The 16,034-nt window shown below is 42.7% G+C and overlaps 1 protein-coding gene across 8 annotated transcripts in view; it reads left to right on the forward strand.

Annotated features, from left to right (window-relative positions):
• The first annotated feature begins 395 nt into the window (after window positions 1-395).
• LOC106587482 (myosin-binding protein C, cardiac-type) overlaps window positions 396-16,034 on the forward strand; it is a 35,589-nt gene continuing 19,950 nt past the window's right edge. For 4 of the 8 annotated variants that reach the window (XM_014175898.2, XM_014175899.2, XM_014175903.2 and 1 more), the window contains exons 1-16: window positions 396-645; window positions 4,161-4,493; window positions 7,033-7,206; window positions 7,522-7,599; window positions 7,777-7,925; window positions 8,131-8,248; window positions 8,433-8,481; window positions 10,485-10,544; window positions 10,691-10,693; window positions 11,812-11,841; window positions 12,121-12,290; window positions 12,734-12,866; window positions 13,090-13,092; window positions 13,444-13,568; window positions 13,799-13,904; window positions 15,019-15,185. In XM_014175898.2, coding sequence (XP_014031373.2) covers window positions 621-645; window positions 4,161-4,493; window positions 7,033-7,206; window positions 7,522-7,599; window positions 7,777-7,925; window positions 8,131-8,248; window positions 8,433-8,481; window positions 10,485-10,544; window positions 10,691-10,693; window positions 11,812-11,841; window positions 12,121-12,290; window positions 12,734-12,866; window positions 13,090-13,092; window positions 13,444-13,568; window positions 13,799-13,904; window positions 15,019-15,185 — 1,723 coding nt within the window. In that variant the 5' untranslated portion in view covers window positions 396-620. The remainder of the gene's footprint in view (window positions 646-4,160; window positions 4,494-7,032; window positions 7,207-7,521; window positions 7,600-7,776; window positions 7,926-8,130; window positions 8,249-8,432; window positions 8,482-10,484; window positions 10,545-10,690; window positions 10,694-11,811; window positions 11,842-12,120; window positions 12,291-12,733; window positions 12,867-13,089; window positions 13,093-13,443; window positions 13,569-13,798; window positions 13,905-15,018; window positions 15,186-16,034) is intronic. The other 4 variants (XM_014175901.2, XM_014175900.2, XM_014175905.2 and 1 more) reach the window with 4 other exon arrangements.

Genomic DNA, 16,034 nt, shown 5'->3' on the forward strand with positions numbered 1-16,034 from the left:
GAAAAATGTTTTGCTGTTTACAGTGCTGCCTGTTCAGAAAATGAATGTTAAATTAACCAGATGGATGATGGAAAGCTGTGCATATGGCCATGGAAGGATTCCTGGAAGTCCTTGTTCACCAGGGGAAAAGCACACACATTCCTGCCAACAGATAAAAGGATTGCTCTTGTCTCCTGTCTGCTGTTTTCTGAAGCGGCTACTACTTTTTACAAGGCCAGGCAGCGGCACAAATCTAGAAAGAGCAGGAGACCTCGCTGGACTCAGGTTCTATATTTAACCCTCCACCTCCCATTCCCTCCCTCCCTCCCTCCCTCGCTTTGCCTGTCATGCAGCTCAGGTGTTGGGAGAAGAGATGGTTGAAATAAGGTCTGCAGGAGGTCAGAGGGGTCTGGGGTTGTGTGAGTGTGGGGTGGAGGGATAGGGAGGGATGAGGTGCACGTCTATTATCTCATTGCCGGACAGAAAGGGGATTGGGTCTAGACATCGTGACAAAAGAGGGTGGGTTAGTACTGTTGTGAAGGGGGGTTGCTCAGGAGCCCCACTATTAAACGCAAGTGGTGAGCTAGGAAGGAGTGTGTTATTTATTGTTGATTACTTTCTGGAAGACACATTCAATCAGGATGCCAGAGCCGGTCAAAAAAACAGGTAAGTGTACCTGATCAGATTCCATCTCGTTTTACTTCAGCATCATTGTATCTCCAGTTGCTATCTTAAGACGTCGCTGGATTTTTTACCTCCTCTCCCCGTTTCCCTCTGTAATAACAAATCCCTCCCAACCTGTGGGACTGGTGGGACTTTTGATCACTGATCATCTCATGTCATAGTTTCTTGTCTTCACAGTTGCGTTTCAGAGAGGTTACGTTTGAAAGTTGTTGCTGTTACAAGGGGGAACTTTGCCAATGCCTGCCTCTTCAGCTTCATATTAGCTATGCATGTCTTCTGTGCAGTTTTTCTCTCTATTTGATCCATTGAAACTGTAAAGGGAGTGTACAGTGCATTCGGAAAATATTCAGACCCCTTCACTTTTTCCCATTTTGTTATGTTACAGCCGTCTTCTAAAATGGATCAAATTGTTTCCCCCCCCATCAATCTTCACACAATACCCCATAATTACAAAGCAAAAACAGGTTTTTAGAAAGATTTTCAGATATATAAAAAAATATCACATTTATATAAGTATTCAGACCCTTTACTCAGTACTTTGTTGAAGCACCTTTGGCAGCGATTACAGCCTCCAGTCTTCTTGGGTATGACGTTTCAAGCTTGGCACACCTGTATTTCGGGAGTTTCTCCCATTCTTCTCTGCAGATCCTCTCAAGCTCTGTCAGGTTGAATGGGGAGCATCACTGTACAGCAATTTTCAGGTCTCTCCAGAGATGTTAGATTGGATTCAAGACTGGGCTCTGGCTGGGCCACTCAAGGACATTCAGAGATTTTTCTTGAAGCCATCCACTGTGGAAAAAGCAACTCAACAGATCAGATGACAGTGCAGCCTCCTCCCAGTATCAGTTACTCAGATACAATATGTCTGCTAAGACATCTAGCGTTCAAGATCTCCTAAAGTATAACAGTCATGGGCTGTTTGAGTAATTTAGCATTAACATCAAGACCCTGCTATCAACAGATAATTATTCTGTAAATCTGTTTTTTGTTGAAGTGTCTTTTAAATGTAGAATGAGTCTCTCTACTGATACAAACATGCTTTGCACTGCATCTGCAAAGGGGTTTTGAATTCCCCAACTGATGAAGAAATAGTTTGTGGTGAACTATTTGGACTGAAATAAAACAAGAACTAGAAGATACAGGTGAACTATATAAGTTAATTGGGTAAACACTTACTGGTCCTAATGCTAGCTAACTGCTTTGTTTGCTTGTCAACAATAACGATTGTTAGTTCAAATTATGTTTCAACCCTCATATTATATTTTTTCTCATTTACTTTACTTTATATGGAGGAATTGAAGTGAAATGTAATATAAATAGGCCCAAAAATACACCGCTGAGGTTAAGGAAGAGATACCAGTCATCACTAGCCTGAAAAGGGAGCACACTTGGAAGCCCAGAACAGGCGTAACATTCTTTCTATGCTCGCTGCGCAACTAAAATAGTGTCTCACTAATCCCTCTACTGTGCTACCTGTGCCCCTGTCACTGGGGTTGCCTGCTGAGTGCATTTATTAGTGGGCCACATACGCATTCTATATTTAAACCCATAGGGTCGTCTTGCTCCATGTGGAGGTCATTTAATTTGTGATGTAATGAGCTGATTGGAAACCATTCCCTGGTTAGAGGGTAATAAACCACCTGATACGACTCACAGAGAGGAGAAATGTATTAGACAATAAAAACCTCTCATTAACAACACATTGGAGAGCTCTGATATCAACACACTGCAATGCAGATGATTGCAATGATAAGATCAGCCTTTTCAGCATTTATCAATTTCAATTGATTAATTCAACTGAATTCAAGATAGGGGTACAATTAAGGTCATATACAGTGCATTCGGAAAGTATTCAGACCCCTTGACTTTTTCCACATTTTGTTACATTACAGCCTTATTGCAAAATTGATAAAATAGTTTTTTTGCCCCTCATCAATCTATACACAATATCCCACAATGACAATGCAAAAACATGTTTTTTGAATTTTTTGTAAATTTATAAACATTTAAAACCGGAAATATCACATTTTCATAAGTATTCAGACCCTTTACTCAGTATTTTGTTGAAGCACCGTGGCAGTGATTACAGCCTTGAGTCTTCTTGGGTATGATGCTACAAGCTTGTATTTTGGGAGTTACTTCCATTCTTCTCTGCAGATCCTCTCAAGCTCTGTCATGTTGGATGGGGAGCGTCACTGCACAGCTATTTTCAGGTCTCTCCAGACATGTTCGATCGGGTTCAAGTCCGGGCTCTGGCAGGGCCACTCAACGACATTCAGAGACTTGTCCCGAAGTCACTCCTACATTTTCTTGGCTGTGTGCTTAGGGTTGTTTTCCTGTTAGAAGGTTAACCTTCGCCCCATTCTGAGGTCCTGAGTGCTCTGGAGCAGGTTTTCATCAAGGATCTCTCTGTACTTTACTCCATTCATCTGTCACTCAATCCTGACTAGTCTCCCAGTCCCTGCTGCTGAAAAACATTCCCACAGCATGATGCTGCCAGCCCCATGGTGCCAGTTTTCCTTCAGACGTGATTGTTGGCATTCAGGCCAAAGAGTTCAATCTTGGTTTCATCAGACCAGATAATCTTGTTTCTCATGGTCTGAGAGTCCTTTAGATGCCTTTTGGCAAACTCCAAATGGGTTGTCATGTGCCTTCCTGGAGTGGCCAGACGGAATGGCTTCCGTCTGGCCACTCTACTATAAAGGCCTGATTAGTGGATTGCTGCAGAGATGGTTGTCCTTCTGGAAGGTTCTTCCATCTCCACAGAGGAACTCTGGAGCTCTGTCAGAGTGAACATCGGGTTCTTGGCTACCTCCCTGACCAAGGCCCTTCTCCCCCAATTGCTCAGTTTGGACGGGTGGCCAGCTCTAAGAAGAGTCTTGGGGGTTCCAAACTTCTTCCATTTAAGAATGATAGAGGCCACTGTGTTCTTGGGGACCTTTAATGCTGCAGAAATGTTTTGGTATCCTTCCCCAGATCTGTGCCTTGACACAATCCTGTCTCGGAGCTCTACGGACAATTCCTTCGACCTCATGGCTTGGTTTTTGCTCTGACATGTGCGGTCAACTGTGGGACTTTATATAGACAGGTGTGTGCCTTTCCAGACAATGTCCAATCAGTTAAATTATGTAAATAAGGTATTCCAGCTATTTAAAAAAAAAAATGTGCAAACATTTCGAAAAACCTGTTTTTGCTTTGTCATTATGGGGTATTGTGTGTAGATTGATGAGGGAAACAATTTATTGAAACCATTTTAGAATAAGGCTGTAACGTAACAAAATGCGGAAAAAGGAAAGGGGTCTGAATACTTTCTGAATGCACTGCATAACCTTATTTGTTATTTTTCTGAAGTGCTTCCATTTTGATAATATAACTACTATGGTGTATCATCATAGTGCACTTCAACGGTTTTACATCACAATTTACTGCAAAAATCCATGACAAACTGGGCATCTTAAAGGGAATAATTTCATTCTGACCCATCCTCCCCTCTCCAGTCTCAGCATTTGCCAAGAAACCAAAGACTCAGGTGGCAGAGGAGGGTGCAACAGTGGTTTTTGAGACAGAGACAGAGAAGCCTGATGCGAAGGTGAGATGGCAGTGCAACACAAAGGACCTTGTCTCTGACGACAAGTATGTGATCAAGGCAGATGGAAACAAGCACTCACTTACCATCCAAGCAGTCACCAAGGAGGACGGCACTGCCTATGCAGTGATTGCCGGAGGGTCAAAAGTCAAGTTTGACCTAAAGGTGAAGGAGAAAGAAGTCATGGAGGAAGTCAAATTGGAATTGAAGGAGAAAGTGAAGGAGGAAGTGAAGGAGAAGCAAGGTGAGAGTCTATTAGGCTGTAGACCTGTGTCCAGAGCCATACTCATCTATGAGCACAGTGTGAGGAGCACCGAGCACAGAGGCCACCAAACACCATAAACATGTTTGTTGAACACTGAGCACTGTTTGTTGCACTGCTGGCTGTTATCACCTCAATCACACTCTGTTTTAGACAATCATTCAGTATGTTTCATTTCATCAAGCACAGAGCACAGTGTGTACTGTAACATTACCTACATAGTTGATCACACAGCAACATGTCCTCTTTCAGCCTGGCAGTAGGTACTGTGTGTGGTTTGATAAGATGGAAACATGTCTGGGGTCAGAGAAAGAGAGTGGCTGTGGAGAGCTCAGACTTGGAGCAGCTCCAGCCTGTCCAGTGCTGCTGTGATTCACATCAAACCCTCCCTGATGACCTTCACCCTGGCCTGACACAAACAGATTGTTTCCTCATGAGTAACCACAGCAGCAAGTGCTCAGGATAGATAGTCACAAGAGGCATCTGACAGGAGATAACACAGTGCACATGGAAACTTGATCCGTTCAAAGTTGATAAATGGAAATATTTGCAAGATAAGCATAGACAAATGTGTAAAATAGGGACCTTGTAGCAGTGGTAAGGGCAGGAATGTTACAAGAGGCAGGCAGGTTCAGGTGCAGAAGTTGTGCTTTTATTTATGTCAATGGTGATCCAGACATTCAATTGACAATATTGACAAAGTAATAAAAAATAGTTATTTCCAAACTTCTAATAACACTTATCATGAAAAAGAAAATGCCTAGAGGCAGGCAAATCTGTCTACTCCAGACTCAGGTTGGGGTATAACAGGCTCACATCAGCCTCCTAAAAATGACCGAAACAGGCAATTATATTCTTTTAGCTCCCCCCTGGGACATACCTCTGTCAAAATGACAGTTAACCCATAACTGGTAATGTAAAATGCATATTCATTCCAAAATCCTTCATTACTCTTCAATGTGGAATACTAGTCTAAAGCAGACATAATAATCATCAGAACTTATTTAATTCACAATTCACAGTCGAGTCATTCATAATACTGGCACCCTCACAGTAAGGCCACCTACAACTATTAGAAAGCGCCTGCGCACGAATACATTACAGATAGGCCCACTCAGAGCCATCTAGCAAAAGATTGTCTATTATATTGACAAGATAGTCGATTGACCGCTCCAACAATGGAAATACATGTCCTTTAAAGATGGAAGGCAGGCAGGCAGGCAGGAACAGGTGAGATCAGGTGGGACCATTCTAGCTAATGAGAGGAAAGATACTTGTATGAACAACAGGCTATAGAGATATACTGTATATCTGTGCCATTATAGCATCTGTGACTACCTGGGCAGCGCCATTGAGGCTGTCTCCATTTTAAAGTAAGCAATTTTCTTCTTCTTCATTGGCTGATTGCTCCCAACTAATAGGAATTCCCACCCAGTTGACTACTTTAAAATGGTGGAATCCTCAATGGCAATGTCCATGTTAAAACGGGTTATATCCATGATGAGTCCTCTATCTATCTCTATGACAACAGGCACAACTCTGATATAAAGTAGTTTTTTTCAAAGTTGCCGAAATGCCACGTGTATTCACTTATATCAGTGCATTCGTAACAACCTAACCATTACGGAACTTCTATTCAATCAAATAAGCCTCACGTAGCAAATTAGCAATTCCATTTTTTGTTGACCAAATTCAACACTCTCTCATTGACTACTGCACATTTGAAACAGATGGGGAGCGCCATGGACAAACAGCAAACAAACAATATTTATGGAAATCTCTTGCCTTGTGAGTCTTGCAAAAGTCCATGTGCATTATAAACATTGTGCCCACTCAGAGGAGAGGAAATAGTCAATGAAATGCAACAACATATCATAGGCCTACCAAACATGAATAAAAATGTGTAGAATGTTGCAAAAAAACGGTAAGGGAATGACATTTTGTAAACCTAGCAATTACTGGACGTTCATATGTAACATAGATTTAACAAACATGTTGATCAATTTGAGAAAACAACATCAAACAATAGGCCTACAGAAACAAAGCACTCTCAAATGTTAAGACATTTTATGAGTTAAGAGAGAGCATGCGCATAGGCTAAGTTTCGCCACAAAATGTAACCCCTCGAGCATCCCATTGGTTCCTGCATGATGCCCCTCCTCGATCATCTCATTAGTTCCTGCATGAACCCCCCCCAAGCATGCAATCTTCCTGCTTGTGTGACACTTTTGATATTGTGGATTTCCCAGGATTGTCTATGCAATTAAAATGTGGGTCAAAAGGGAATTAAAGTATTATCTGAGTTTTTCTTTGGTCCACCACCAAAGAACATCCAGCCAACTTGTCACAACTGTGGGAAGCATTGGAGTCAACATGGGCCTGGGGGGTGTGCAACTCAATATTAGGAAGGTGTTCCTAACGTTCTGTAGACTCAGTGTATATGGCCTACAGTCCAAGGTACACTTAGTCTACTAACTAGAGAAACATTCAGTTCTATGAGTCTCTCATTGTTTGTTACCAGAGGAAGCCCAGAGTGGAGCAGGGGACCCAGCCGCTCCAGATCCAGCTGCTACATATACTGTAGCTCCAGCGGAGGCCCCAACCCCAGCAGAGACCCCTGCATCAGCGGACACTACACCAGCAGCACCTCAGCCAGGTGCCAATATACAGGCACATGACACTCCAGGATTTGATGGTTAGACCAATGTTTACAGATTGTTTCCACCGATCCTTTGAGCTACAGGATACACGCTTGTGGTGATGTTGTAGGGTCACAATGCATGACAATGGAGACATTATAATATACTTCACTGAAAAACTTGTGCACTGCGCTTGCCAGTATCACAATTTAGCTTTGTATCAGCCTCACAATCTTCCACAGAGCTCTGAGCTTTCTGTGAAGAAAAAAACACACAAAAAAAACAGATGGTATAACAATCCTCGGTAGTTTACTTGCTCCCAGCTTCTCCCTAGCTCTGTCCTGTTTAACGTTTTCATGTTCCTTTCCCAGAAAGTCAAGCCCCTGACACGAAGACAGACCTCACTGGCCTGTTTACAGAGAAACCCCAGAGTGGGGAGGTCACTGTGGGTGAGTGACACCATTAAATTTTAGTCATTTAGCAGACTCTCCTCCAGAGCGACTTAGTTAGACACCAGACATGGTAGCATTAGGGAACAGCACCCCAGAGATCATAACCATTCATGCAAGCCATTCATAAAGATGTTATGGGCATGTCAAGGCATGTTTCTCTACTGTTGTGTCCAGGTGAGAACATCAATTTTGTGGCTAAAGTGAATGCTGCTTCACTGCTGAAGAAGCCCACCATCAAGTGGTTTAAGGGGAAGTGGATGGACCTGGCTAGCAAGTCTGGAAAGAACCTGCAGCTCAAGGAGCTTTATGATCGTAACTCTAAGGTTAGACTTTTTTCCCATCCATGGGCATGTTACATACTGTTGTTCACCAATGTACAGTTCTGAACATCATGATAGGTTGGACACTGCAATGAGCTGTTAAAGTTGTTCAGGAAAGTCCTAGAGGTCACCTTGCAAAAGACTTCAGAGGTTTTATGGTTTTGGCTGACATTATTATTACCATGAATTTTTTGGCCTTTGATTTCAGGTCTACACCTTTGAGATGCAGATCATTGAAGCCAAGCCCAGCTTCGCTGGAGCTTACAGGTGTGAGGTGTCATCCCGGGACAAGTTTGACAGCTGCAACTTTGACCTAACTGTGCATGGTGGGTGCCCTCTCACACAGTACAATTACTAGGGGCAGATTAACAGAAATTACAATTGTTCTTATTTTCTACTTAGTGCCTTTCCTTGCTAAAGCATACAGTAAATATCAGTTATTTTTATAGTACTTATGGTATAAAAATCAATGATAGAGAAGAGATAACTGATTATTCTATCATGTTTCAGAGGCCCGGGCTGTGGAAGGGTTTGACATCAGGGCAGCTTTCAGGCGAACGTAAGCTCAAACATTTCTTTCTTTCTGTGTGTGTGTGTGTGTGTGTGTGTGTGTGTGTGTGTGTGTGCGGTGCGTGTGTGTGTGTGTGTGTGTGTGTGTGTGTGTGTGTGTGTGTGTGTGTGTGTGTGTGTGTGTGTGTGTGTGTTTGTGTTTGTGTGTCACAGGAGGTTGGTGGCACCTTAATTGGGGAGAACGGGCTCAAGGTAATGGCTGGAGTGGAATAAATGGAATGGTATCAAATACATCAAACACATGGTTTGATGCCATTCCATTCTCTCCGTTCCAGCCATTATTATGAGCCATCCTCCCCTCAGCCTCTACTTGTGTGTGTGTGTGTGTGTGTGTGTGCAAAAGTTAAAAGTATATCAAGTTGTTATTTAGCAAGCTGTATCAACAAAACAACACAAATGAACTTTGTACAATGGTATTAACAAAAGCATTTTTCGACAGCCCCAACTAACAGTCTGCATATTGTTGGCCGGTTATTTGAATGCTTCTCTTTTTTTGTATACAGTATGTGCCAATACACAATAAGTAAATGGGGTGTAATAGTATCTATACAGTCCTTTGGATTTGTGAGAGAAATAACTATCTGGCAATGCCAACTTGTCAGGAGTGGAGCTGCTAAGAAGAGAAGTGGACCATCAGGAAGGTCGTGGCGGGAGGGGTGTTTGCTGCAACATTGGGGGTTCATATTCAAACACTGGGACCTCTGATTACCAAAAAGACTTCAGGGAAAGGTTTTCAGTCCCTCTTTTTCTCTGCTTTCCTTTTTGGTCAAACAGAGCCAGTTTCTGGGAATATTTAACTTCCTCGCTGGAATTTGAGAAGACAACCTTGGTGTGAAAGAGACAGGGTTTGACCTAACTAATCTTTTAAAGACACCACCTTAGATGTTAAATCCACTGGGTCATCCTTTAGCTTGATAGCTTGAACACTGTCAACTTTGACAGAACCAGCTTCTGGTCTGGAGGTGAGAGAGTACAATAGGCTGAGTTAACAAGCAGCTTAACAGCACACCAACTTTATATGTCACTCAAACTCTCTCTCTGATCTACCACGGGGTCTTTATCAAAACAGCGGAGCCAGCTGCACAAACAGTGAGCCGACGTAGTGAGTTTTGGTCTTGCCCCTGGTTCGATGGTATTGAAAGTGGCAGGACGTGTTAAGACACACAGGCTTTTCTGTGGCACTGGTTCTCCAGGGCTGTCGGATGAGAGATATCACTGGAGGAAGTCACCGCCGTGTGTTGTAATTCTACCACATAAACCACCAGGCCCTTGTTTAATCCTGATCGCTTCAGAGATCAGAGGGAGGAGATAAACACTTCCATCCACATTTAAAACTGCTGTTCTCTCCCTGAGATCCCTCATCACATTGATCAGTGTGGAATACAGATTCCATGGGGATTTTGACCAGGTGCTGGCATTCACTTTGTGTGGTTTGTTTTTTGTTTGGAAGATTGTTGCTTCTCATGGTTACGCTAGTACAGGGTAAGCATGCCAGAAAAGACAGTCTGTCTGTCTCTATCCCTCTATATTATACTATATTTACAGTGCGTCCCAAAGTTCTCTTTGTTTCTTACCCCTTCAAATATGTACCAGCTCCCTGCGTTCCACCTTGAAAAAATGTCAAGACCCTTTCTGCTACTGTCTGTAATTGTCCCCCATTATGAAATCGGGGAGGGGATGTGGATTTGTCTCTGTCCGTTCCTTCGTACGTTAGTCACACGCGATATCTCAGACAGTACTGGCCTGATTTTTTAAAAACGTGGGTGAATGATACATCTTGCCACAGAGATCCGGCATTTACAAAATTACACTGATTCGTCCAAGGCAGGAGCTATAGTAATTAACTGAACATCATTCGTGGGGGACGACATGTTTACTGTTGTTTTCTAGGGTGCTGCTCATCTCTTATGGTGATGATGATAACTACACTGTAAGAATACATTGCTTTGATAGGGTACTGACATTGTGTTATTGGCGCTGATATTTCTACAGCAGTATGGATGGAAGCGAGGAAGCAGGAGAGTTGGACTTCAGTGCCTTGTTGAAGAAAAGGTGAGTGTGAATTATCTCAGAACAAGAAGTTGAGTAACATCATTATTTTCCAAATCAGTAAGCTTCTTTCTCTTGGGCATGTTATCTCATTGTGTCCATCTCTCTTTGTCACCCCCTCCGTTTCTTCACTGGATTTCACTATACAGAGAGTAAGTGTCTACTAATAGTTTACCCAACAGATTGGATTAATGGACATGATTTCGCAGCTACTTTATCACTAACCTGACTTCAGGTCTGTCTTGCTGCCTACTCACAATGCATCTTGAGTCCTCCTGCTAATCTCATACTGGTCCCAGACTACTTCTGCCTAGCACACTCACACCCCTCATGCCCTGCAGAAGACTGTCACTTCTACCAAACAAGCTAGAACACATAGAGCAGTACACTATTAGAAAAAAAAGGTTCCAAAACGGTTCTTTGGCTGTCCCCATAGGAGAACCCTTTTTGAGTCCAGGTAAAACCCTTTTGGATTCCATGTAGAACCCTCTGTGGAAAGGGTTATACACGGAACCCAAAAGGGTTCTCCCTGGAACCAAATAGGGTTCTTAAAACTGTTCTCTTATGGGGACAGCCAAAGGACCCTTTAAGGTTCTAGATAGCACTTTTTTTCTGAGAGTGCAGGAGATTTAGCACACTTCTGAATGCACTAGAAGCTTTCACAACACTTTGTGGTCTGCACCTGTTTCTTCCCTATGAGTGTCACTGCATCATCACAATGAGTCATCACTGACTCTCAAGACCTACCTTCCATATCAAGTCACGACTCCACCTGTTTTAAAAGCAATGGTTTATTTCCGCCCCCATCACACACAAACATTGTTCCATCTCACTCAATCCCTTTATGTCAAACCCATCTCCTAGTCTAGTGGATTTCATGCCCTGGCATTTACCTTGATGTCATGTATTGACCTATACGGGCAAACACATTGTTTTAGGATCTCTTGTTTGTTGAAAATGTGAATGTCTTTTTCAAAATTCATAATGCAGTAAAAATGATTCTGATTTGATGTTCTGTATAATTCAGATTAATCGGAATTCATTTTCAATATTTTACAATAGCTATGGCACTTTTCTGTATGTCTGCAGACCACTGCAGCAGAAATGATATTTGTTGTAGGTGTTGTGCTTGTTTGCGGTCTTCATGGGTGGGTTCTAGGGTCCTAGAATTCGATTTTGGGTACTGCAATGTATATTTGATGTGTGTATTAATCCGTTTGGTTTGTCTTGTCATGCATGTCGCTTGGGTTCTGCTTCGGAATGAGTGCAGCAGTTGTTTTAAAGGTTCACCAGGTCATCGGTAAGAAAGAATTGTTGTCCATGTAATAATATGTTATCTGATTGTTATGTGAAGACTGCAATGAGTTTTGAGTGAAACCTGAATGCAAATTTGACTTATAAAATTGTAATGGAAAATTGAAGAAAATGTATAATGAAGAAAATGTATAAGTAGGCCTACTGAGCATGAGTAGACCTAACTGTTACTGTGCATGGTCAGTAATGTAGCCTAATAATAATGCTAAGTGATGGCTTCAGACAGTGGCTTACCTTGTCCCCTTGTGTCCTCTTTCTGTGCCAGTGCCTCTAAGTCCCAGGTCAAAAGTGAGCCTGATGAGGATGTATGGGAAATCCTCCAGAAGGCTAAAGCCAGTGAGTATGAGAAGATTGCCTTCCAGTATGGCATCACAGACCTGCGTGGGATGTTGAAGAGGCTGAAGAAGATGAAGAAGGAGGAAAAGAAGAGTGAAGGTTGGTATCTCTATCTTTGTGAAACCAACACTTATCCTTCAGCTACTACATTATGCATCCTGAGACTGAACCGACCTAAAATGGACACCGCAAACACCCATTTAGGTACTCATCCCTTCAGTCATCCCTCCATGGAAGCCTCCATTGTAGAAGCTAGCTACTGTATCTGTATTTACAGCTAAATGTTACCTCTGCAGCACAGGAGGCTGCTGAGGGGAGGACGGCTCATAATAATGGCCGGAACGGAGTGAATTGAATGGCATCAAGCATGGAAGCTATGTGTTAGATATAGTTGATACCATTCCACTCACTCCGCTCCAGCCATTACCACAAGCCCGTCCTCCCCAATTAAATCACCACCAACCTCCTGTGCTCTGCAGATCAGTATTGTTAACTATAGGAAAAGTAATTGCTCTCCATGTGTCTGTGTCTCCAAACTCCAGTTTTCCTAAAGAAGCTGGACCCTGCCTACCAGGTAGAAAAGGGGCATAAAATGAAACTATGCATTGAGGTGGCCAATGAAGACGTAGATGTAAAATGGTTGAAGAATGGGCAAGAGATTCAATCAACTGGAAGGTAGACATCAGCGGAAAGGGTTTTCTGAGCTGGCATTCAATTAGAATGAATTACTGATGTACCATCTCTTACAAATGTGTGTACAACACATGCTTATTCAGCAACTCAACAATACAATTAGCTATCTCTCAGATTGCTATATTATGTCAGGCTAACGTTTCTCTTCCTTCCCCCCACAACACATGGATGGACTGTGCTGATCTTGCTGACATTTCATGAACAGCAAGTAAGTGCTTTCGTCATTTCAAGCAGCACATCTGAAATTGTTTTGCTAGGTACCAACAGTACCAAAGGGCTGAAATAAGCTACACAGGAATACAACTTTGTCAACCATTGTAAATATGGAAGCTTTTTGGGGTCTCCACACTGCTGTCTACTCTGAAAACATGATGATGACTGATGTAAAACTGTTATGCTATCAACCAATTTACCAACTATCTATACAATGTATCATCAACAAGAATACAGTGTTACGCAGAAGGCTATTGTGGTTTGAATGTTGTCTATGTCTGTCAAAAAGAAAGGACAATTGAGTGAATCATTGAGTGGATAATGAAGGATCTTGTTCATCTACCAGGTACATCTTTGAGAGTGTTGGCAACAAGCGATACCTCACCATCAACCACTGCTCACTGTCAGACGATGCCACATACACTTGTGTGGTCGGAGATGAGAAGTGCACCACAGAGCTCTTTGTCAAAGGTACATGTGAGACAACTGAAAGTGTACAATCAACGGTCCAACATCAATGTTTCATTTGTACACTAGTTTGAATGCATTTCACACTGACATTTTATTTGTGCCTGCGTGATGTTTAACATGGCATCATGACATAACAAGGGAAACTCACAACAAGGGAAATAGGATTATTTGCTAAAGTACCTGGTGGTATAATGGTGGTTCTTATTGTTTCTTTCTCTGTGTGTCTGCAGAGCCTCCTGTCACTATTACAAGTAATCTGGAGGACCAGATGGTCATGAAGGGTGAGCGGGTGGAGTTAGAGTGTGAGGTGTCAGAAGAAGGGGCTACGGTCAAATGGTAAAACGTTTCCTCAACCCACAAATCAAACTCAAACACCATAACTTCCATACCATAGAAGGTGTGAGGAGGTCAACAATGGGTGCCATTCCAGACAGGGTCTTAAGATTTACAAAGTGCCAAGTCCCTGACCCAAGTCCCTGTTCACATTACGTCACTTCACAACAACTCAGACAGACACAACAGATGGCTGTAATAACTAATATGGTGACATAGTGGTACAGTAGGAAATAGCTATATTTTGTGTTTCCCTTGTTAGAAGTAATCCACATATCAGATCTTGGTTTGAGGATAACATTACTCTGGTTGTAAGGATTGAAACAGATGTAGTTTTAAAGTCTGCGCTGCATGGTGCACATTCGTCCCATGTCCGGTAGATGGCATTTGTGTCGCTCATGGCTTTAACGTGTTAGTCACCCCGAGGCTGTGACTTCTCTGATTGACAGATAGATGCTGACCTGCCTGCCACGGTGTCTCTGCCACGGTGTCTCTGCCACGGTGTCTCTGCCACGGTGTCTCTGCCACGGTGTCTCTGCCACGGTGTCTCTGCCACAGTGTCTCTGCCACAGTGTCTCTGCCACAGGGCTAGGCTGGATATCATAACATGCAGTAAATTATCAGCCACATAAAAGGTCACACAGGGCTGTTAGCACCTCCCCTGTCCTTTAGCGGAACGAGAAAGTAATTGTGAATTCTGGTCACCCATCTAAAATACAACAGGGTGATGTTCCTGGAATTGGGCCTAACCATGGGCACAGAAATAAATATCTATCTGCCAGTTTGTTTCTTTGGGCAAACATACAGTATCAGATTGCCATGATACCACTGTTAATACCTGTGCAACAGTGCCTTCATTGGTGAAAATGAAATAGTTGTGGTAAAGTGATGACCATTCAGAAAAGCGACATGTTGAGAACATTTGTAATGCAAAATGGCTGACTGTGTTACATGGACAACTCCGTATCACATTCACTAGATACTGTCTAACAGAACCTCAAATCAAAGCTGTTATAGTGACACCTCTGACTGTTTTGTAGAAATGTAGATTCAATGAATCAGACAATAATGGAGAATTTGAGACTGCTGGTGCTCATGTGGTTCTCTGTCTATGCAGGGAGAAAGATGGTGTGGAGCTGACAAGGGATGAGTCCTTCAAGTACCGCTTCAAGAAAGATGGCCGCAAGCACGTCCTCATCATTAATGAGGCAACTAAGGAGGACTGTGGCCACTACACAGTTAAAACCAATGGCGGTGAATCTATGGCTGAACTCATGGTGTCGGGTAAGTGCTCACATCAGACAACAGAACAGAATGAAATACATCTCTGCTCAACAATGTTGAATATGATAGCTAGTATCCCGGGGTCCAACTACCTGCAGTCCATAAAGCATGTCCAGTTTAAAGACAGACAAAGTAATCTTTGAACTAGAGTACTGGGCTGAAGATACAAAAAACATTCTGAATCCTCTTCCTCACCCTTCACCGAGACCCAGCCTACTCTTGTGTTCCTGTCACTCCAAGCAAGCCCCTGTTCTGCCTAACCTTGAAACATGGCTGCCCATGCCATCAACCATGTCACTATGTCAAGGTTACAGCACAGACACAAGTCTGTTCAAATGCCAGCTAAAGTTAGAAGACATGGCCCATATATTTTATCTGAAGGGTACAGGCTGGCACAGGTGACCCTCAATTGTCTATCTGTGTCTTTGTCTGTCTCTCTCTCTCTCTCTCTCTCTGTCTCTCTCTATCTCTCTCTGTATGTGTTCTTTCTCTCTCTCTGTTCTCTCGCTCTGTGTTCTCTCTCTCTCTCTCTCTCTCTCTCTCTCTCTCTCTATTCTGTCCTGTCCTGTCCTGTTGTACTGCATGTTTAATTTGTTCTGTATATCTAATTTGTGCCAATAGGTGTATATTTATAGGGATATTCCAAAAAGGTATTCAGGGAACACAGCAAACTAAAAATGTTGTCCTATTCCAGCGAGTATAGAGAATCAAACCACAGGCGACGTGGTAGAGACGTTGGATGATGACCATTCAATGGAAACGAACGTAGGAGAAAATCGAAACGAACGTAGGACAAAAATTAAATAACAACATTCATTTTGATTGAACAACAACCATCAATTAACAACG

This window comes from Salmo salar, chromosome ssa26, assembly GCF_905237065.1.
Source record: "Salmo salar chromosome ssa26, Ssal_v3.1, whole genome shotgun sequence".
In the NCBI taxonomy this organism is placed as follows: domain Eukaryota; kingdom Metazoa; phylum Chordata; class Actinopteri; order Salmoniformes; family Salmonidae; genus Salmo; species Salmo salar.